A 4,944-nucleotide genomic window follows, 5' to 3' on the forward strand; every position below is an offset into this window, starting at 1 on the left:
TGCACCAATGTTAAAAGTCTAAAAAATAAAATGAGTGAACTAAGTGCCTCATATTAAATGAAGATATTGATATAATAGGCACAACAGAAACTTGGTGGAATGACAATAATCACGGGGATACAGTAATACCAGAGTACAAAATATATTGGAAAGATAGAAGAGCTTGTGCTGGTGGTGAAGTGACATTATATGTGAAAAAAAGTATGGAATCAAATGAAGTAAAAATCATGAATGAATCAAACTACATCATAGAATCCCTATGGATGGAAATTCCATGCTCTAATAGTAACAGTATAGTGGCAGGGATATATTACTGACCACCTGACCAGGACAGTGATAGTGAATGTGAAATTCTCAGGCTATTAAAATAAAAAAAAACCTCAATAATAAGGAGGATTCCAATTATCCCCATATTGATTAGGTACAGGTAACCTCAGGACAGTATGCAGTTGACACCACTTGGAACAGCTGGTCCTGGAACCCACCAGAGAAGGGACAATTCTTGATTTAGTCCTAAGTGGAGCACAGGATCAGGTCCATAAGGTGAATATAGCTAGACCGCTTGGTGATAGTGACCATAATATAATTAAATTAAATATCCTTGTGCCAAGAAAAACTCCACAGCAGCCCAACACTGTGGCATTTAATTTCAGAACAGGGAACTATACAAAAATTAGGAGGTTAGTTAAACAGAAATTAAAAGGTACAGTGCTAAAAGTGCAATCTCTGGAAGCTGAATGGAAACTTTTTAAAGACACCATAATAGAGGCTCAACTTGAATGTATTACCCAAATTAAAAAAAAACAAAAACATTGTAAGAGAACCAAAAAAGAGCCACAGCGGCTGAACAAAAAAGAGAAAGAAGCAGTGAGAGGCAAAACAGCATCCTTTAAAAAGTGGAAGTTAAATCCTAGTGAGGAAATAGAAAGGAGCATAAACAGTGGCAAATGTTGTATAAAAAATACAATTAAGAAGGCCAAAAAAAAATTCATGAAAAGTCAAAGAATCAAAAAGTAATAGCAAAAAATATGTAAGTACATGAGAAGCAGGAAACGTGTTAAACAACCAGGTTGACCATCCAGGTACTAAAGGAGCACTCAAGGATGATAAGGCCATTGCGGAGAAACTAAATTAATTCTTTGCTTCGATCTTCACAGCTGAGGATGTGAGAAAGATTCCCAAACCTGAGCCATTCTTTTTGGGTGACAGATCTGAGGAGCTGTCCCAGATTGAAGTGTCATTAGAGGAGGTTTTGGAACAAATAGATAAATTAAATAGCAGTAAGTCACCAGGACCAGATGGGATTCACCCAAGAGTTCTGAAGGAACTCAAATGTGAACTTGCAGAAGAATTAACTGTAGTCTGCAACCGATCATTTGAATCAGCTTCTGTTGCAAATGATTAGAGCTGGAGGATAGATAATTTGACACCAATTTTTAAAAAGGGCTCCAGAGGCGATACCAGCAATTACAGACTGTAGGCCTAACTTCTGTACCAGGCAAACTTGTTGAAACTATAATAAAGAACAATATTGTCAGATATATAGATGAACATAATTTTTGAGGAAGAGTCAACATGGTTTCAGTAAAGGGAAATCATGCCTCTCTAATCTAGTAGAATTCTTTGAAGGGGTCAACAAGCAAGTGGACAAAGGGTATCCAGTGGACATAGTGTACTTAGGTTTTCAGTAAGCCTCTGACAAGGTCCCTCACTAAAGGCTCTTCAGCAAAGTAAGTTGTCATGGGATAAAAGGGAAGGTGCTCTCATTGATTGGTAACTGTTAAAAGATGGGAAACAAAGGGTAGGTATAAATGGTCGGTTTTCAGAATGGAGAGAGATAAATAGTGGTGTCCCCCAGGGATCTGTTCTGAGACCAGTCCTAGTCAGCATGTTCATAAATGATCTGGAAACAGGGGTAAACAGTGAGGTGGCAAAATTTTCAAATGATACAAAATTACTAAAGATAGTTAAGACCCAGGCAGACTGTGAAGAGCTAATAAATGATCTCTCAGAACTGGGTGACTGGGCAACAAAATGGCAGATGAAATTTAATGTTGATAAAAGCAAAGTAATGCTCAGTGGAAAGCAGATTCCCAACTCTACATATAAAATGATGGGGTCTAAATTAGCTGTTATCACTTAAGAAGGAGAGCTCAGAGTCATTGTGGATAGTTCTCCACTCAATGCGCAGTGACAAGCAAAAAAGCAAACAGAATGCTTGGAATAATTAAGAAAAGGATAGATAAAAGGGGAGAAAATATCTTATTGCCTCTATATAAATCCATGGTACGCCCACATATTGAATACTGTGTGCAGATGTGATCACCCCATCTCAAAAAAGCTATATTGGAATTGGAAAAGATTCAGAAAAAGGCAACAGAAATGATTGGGGTACAGAATGGTTCCCTTATGAAGAGCGATTAGTAAGACTGGGACTTTTCAGCTTGGAAAAGTGACGGTTAGGGGCAGATATGATTGAGGTCCATAAAACCATGACTGGTGTAGAGAAAGTAGAAAAGGAAGTGTTGTTTATTCCTTCTCATAACAAAAGAACTAGGATAGGGTGACCAGATGTCCCAATTTTATAGGGACAGTCCTGGTTTTTGGGTCTTTTTTCTTATATAGGGTCCTATTACCCCCCATCCAATCCCAATTTTTCACATTTGCAGTCTAGTTGCTCTAACTAGGGATTACCAAATGAAATTAATAAACATCAGGTTTAAAACAAATAAACGTAAGTATTTCTTCATACAACGCACAGTCAACCTGTGGAACTCCTTGCCAGAGGATGTTGTGAAGGCCAAGAGTATAACATGGTTACTCCACATCAAGCAAACAGGAAGATGAATTTCAAAATTCCTGGGCATTTAAAAGGGGAAGGGTGGAAGGTGTTTACCTGGATGCACAGAAGCAGAGTTCAAACTTTTGACCAGAGTGGTGATAATGTGCATTGTGGGACATCTTTCTAAGGCCTATTGCTGTGATAAAATCAATTGCAAGCAACTACACTGGCATTTCAGTGACAAAACTTTTGTGTAAAAAGCCTTACAACTCTCGTCAAGATAGTTTTATTGTGTGACTGAAACTGATGAATTCCATTATCAAAAGTGGCTTTGCAGAGTGTAGACCTCCACTGTTTTTTTTTCACCAAAAGCTGCCTTTGGGCGAAAAAAACTTGGCAGTGTAGAATAGGTCTAAGGAACAATGACGAATAACCAGTATCCACACTGATGTTTCCAGCAGTTGTCTGTTGTGGTTTCCCACACCATGACATCTAGGAATTATTGAAGCACAGAGCACCATAAAATATGCAATTGACATTAGTAGGGTCAGTTCTCCATAATTCTTATCTCTGAATAACGAAAATGTCATTTTTCAATGTGTGAAGATCAACCAATTTGCTTCACCCATGAGAATATCCCCCAGTAGTGCATACAGTGTTTCATATTAACAATGTCTCTCCATCTTGGCATTTGTACTGTGACCATCATCCTAGGCCTGGACAAAAACGAGAAGTTGTGGGAACATACAGTACATCCAGGAGACATAGTTCTGTCTCAGAGTTGGACACCTTCTACCCTACTCCATGTCAGATTCCAACATAATCAACTTCACCAAAACCTCCACCTTCATCCTGCTGGGCATTCCTGGCCTGGAGGCGGCCCATGTCTGGATCTCCATCCCCTTCTGCACCATGTACACCATAGCTGTCTTGGGGAACTTCATCATCCTGTTCATTGTGAAGAGGGAACCAAGTCTCCATGGGTCCATGAACTATTTCCTCTGCATGCTGGCTGTCACTGACCTCGTCCTGTCCACATCCATCCTGCCTAAAATGCTGGCAATCTTCTGGTTCAATTCCAGAGAGATCGATTTCAGTGCTTGCCTCACCCAGCTGTACTTCATTTACTGCTTCTCAGCGATGGAATCTGGGATCTTTGTGGCCATGGCTTTTGATCGCTATGTGGCCATCTGCCATCCCCTGAGACATTCCATCACCCTGACAAACCCCGTGGTGGCCAAGATTGGCCTGTCCATGGTGCTGCGCGGCATCATACTCATACTGCCCTATCCCTTACTGGCAAGGCAGTGGCTATATTGCAGAACCAACGTCATCTCCCACTCATACTGCGAGCACATTGCAGTGGTGAAACTGGCCTGCACCGACATCCGCATCAGCAGTTACTACAGCCTCTCTGTGGCATTCTTTGTGATTGGTCTGGATGTGTTTTTTATCACTATGTCCTATACCCAGATCCTCAGGGCCATCTTCAGCCTCCCCACAAAGGATGCCCGGCTCAAGACTTTTGGGACCTGTGGCTCTCACCTCTGTGCTATCTTAACATTTTACATTCCAACTCTTTTCTCCTCCCTCCTGCACCGTTTTGGCCACAATGTGCCCCTGCATTTACACATTCTCATTGCCAACATGTACCTCCTTGTGCCTCCTATGCTAAACCCCATCATCTATGGTATGAGGACCAAACAGATCCGCGACAGGCTGCTCTGGCTCATTACTCATAAAGGCACCTAATATTTTCTGCTGGTGCTCTGGCTCTCACATCGAGCAGAGCTTGCTAGTGATGTGGTGCTGGGCTCTCTTCCCTGAATCACCTACTGGACAGTCAAAGTGACGTTAATCCTTTCCTGGCCTTGCTGTGCTGTGTCAGTGTGACAGACTGGGGAATCGGTCTGCATAGAACTCATTAACTTATAGGGTTGCCTCCTTTCTAATTTCTGTTAACTGGATCCCTGAGGTCCTGCCCACTTCTTTCACCAAGGTCCCACCCCTGTTGCTCAATCCTCTCCTCCTCTCCTCCTATCATTCACTGGACCATTATGACCTCTCACCCACCTTGATGCATTTGCACTTCCCAGGGCCAATTAGGCTCTTGAAATCTTATGTTTTTAAAAGAAAATGTAGCAATTAGCTTACAGAAATAA

The 4,944-nt window shown here is 41.3% G+C and overlaps 1 protein-coding gene across 1 annotated transcript; it reads left to right on the forward strand.

Moving 5' to 3' along the window:
- Window positions 1–3,541: 3,541 nt before the first annotated feature.
- LOC127036625 (olfactory receptor 52M1-like) lies at window positions 3,542–4,534 on the forward strand. The gene has a single exon (XM_050927731.1). The coding sequence runs from the start codon at window positions 3,587–3,589 to the stop codon at window positions 4,532–4,534; it is 948 nt and encodes a 315-aa protein (XP_050783688.1). The 5' UTR covers window positions 3,542–3,586.
- Window positions 4,535–4,944: the final 410 nt, after the last annotated feature.

This window comes from Gopherus flavomarginatus, chromosome 1, assembly GCF_025201925.1.
Source record: "Gopherus flavomarginatus isolate rGopFla2 chromosome 1, rGopFla2.mat.asm, whole genome shotgun sequence".
NCBI lineage: Eukaryota > Metazoa > Chordata > Testudines > Testudinidae > Gopherus > Gopherus flavomarginatus.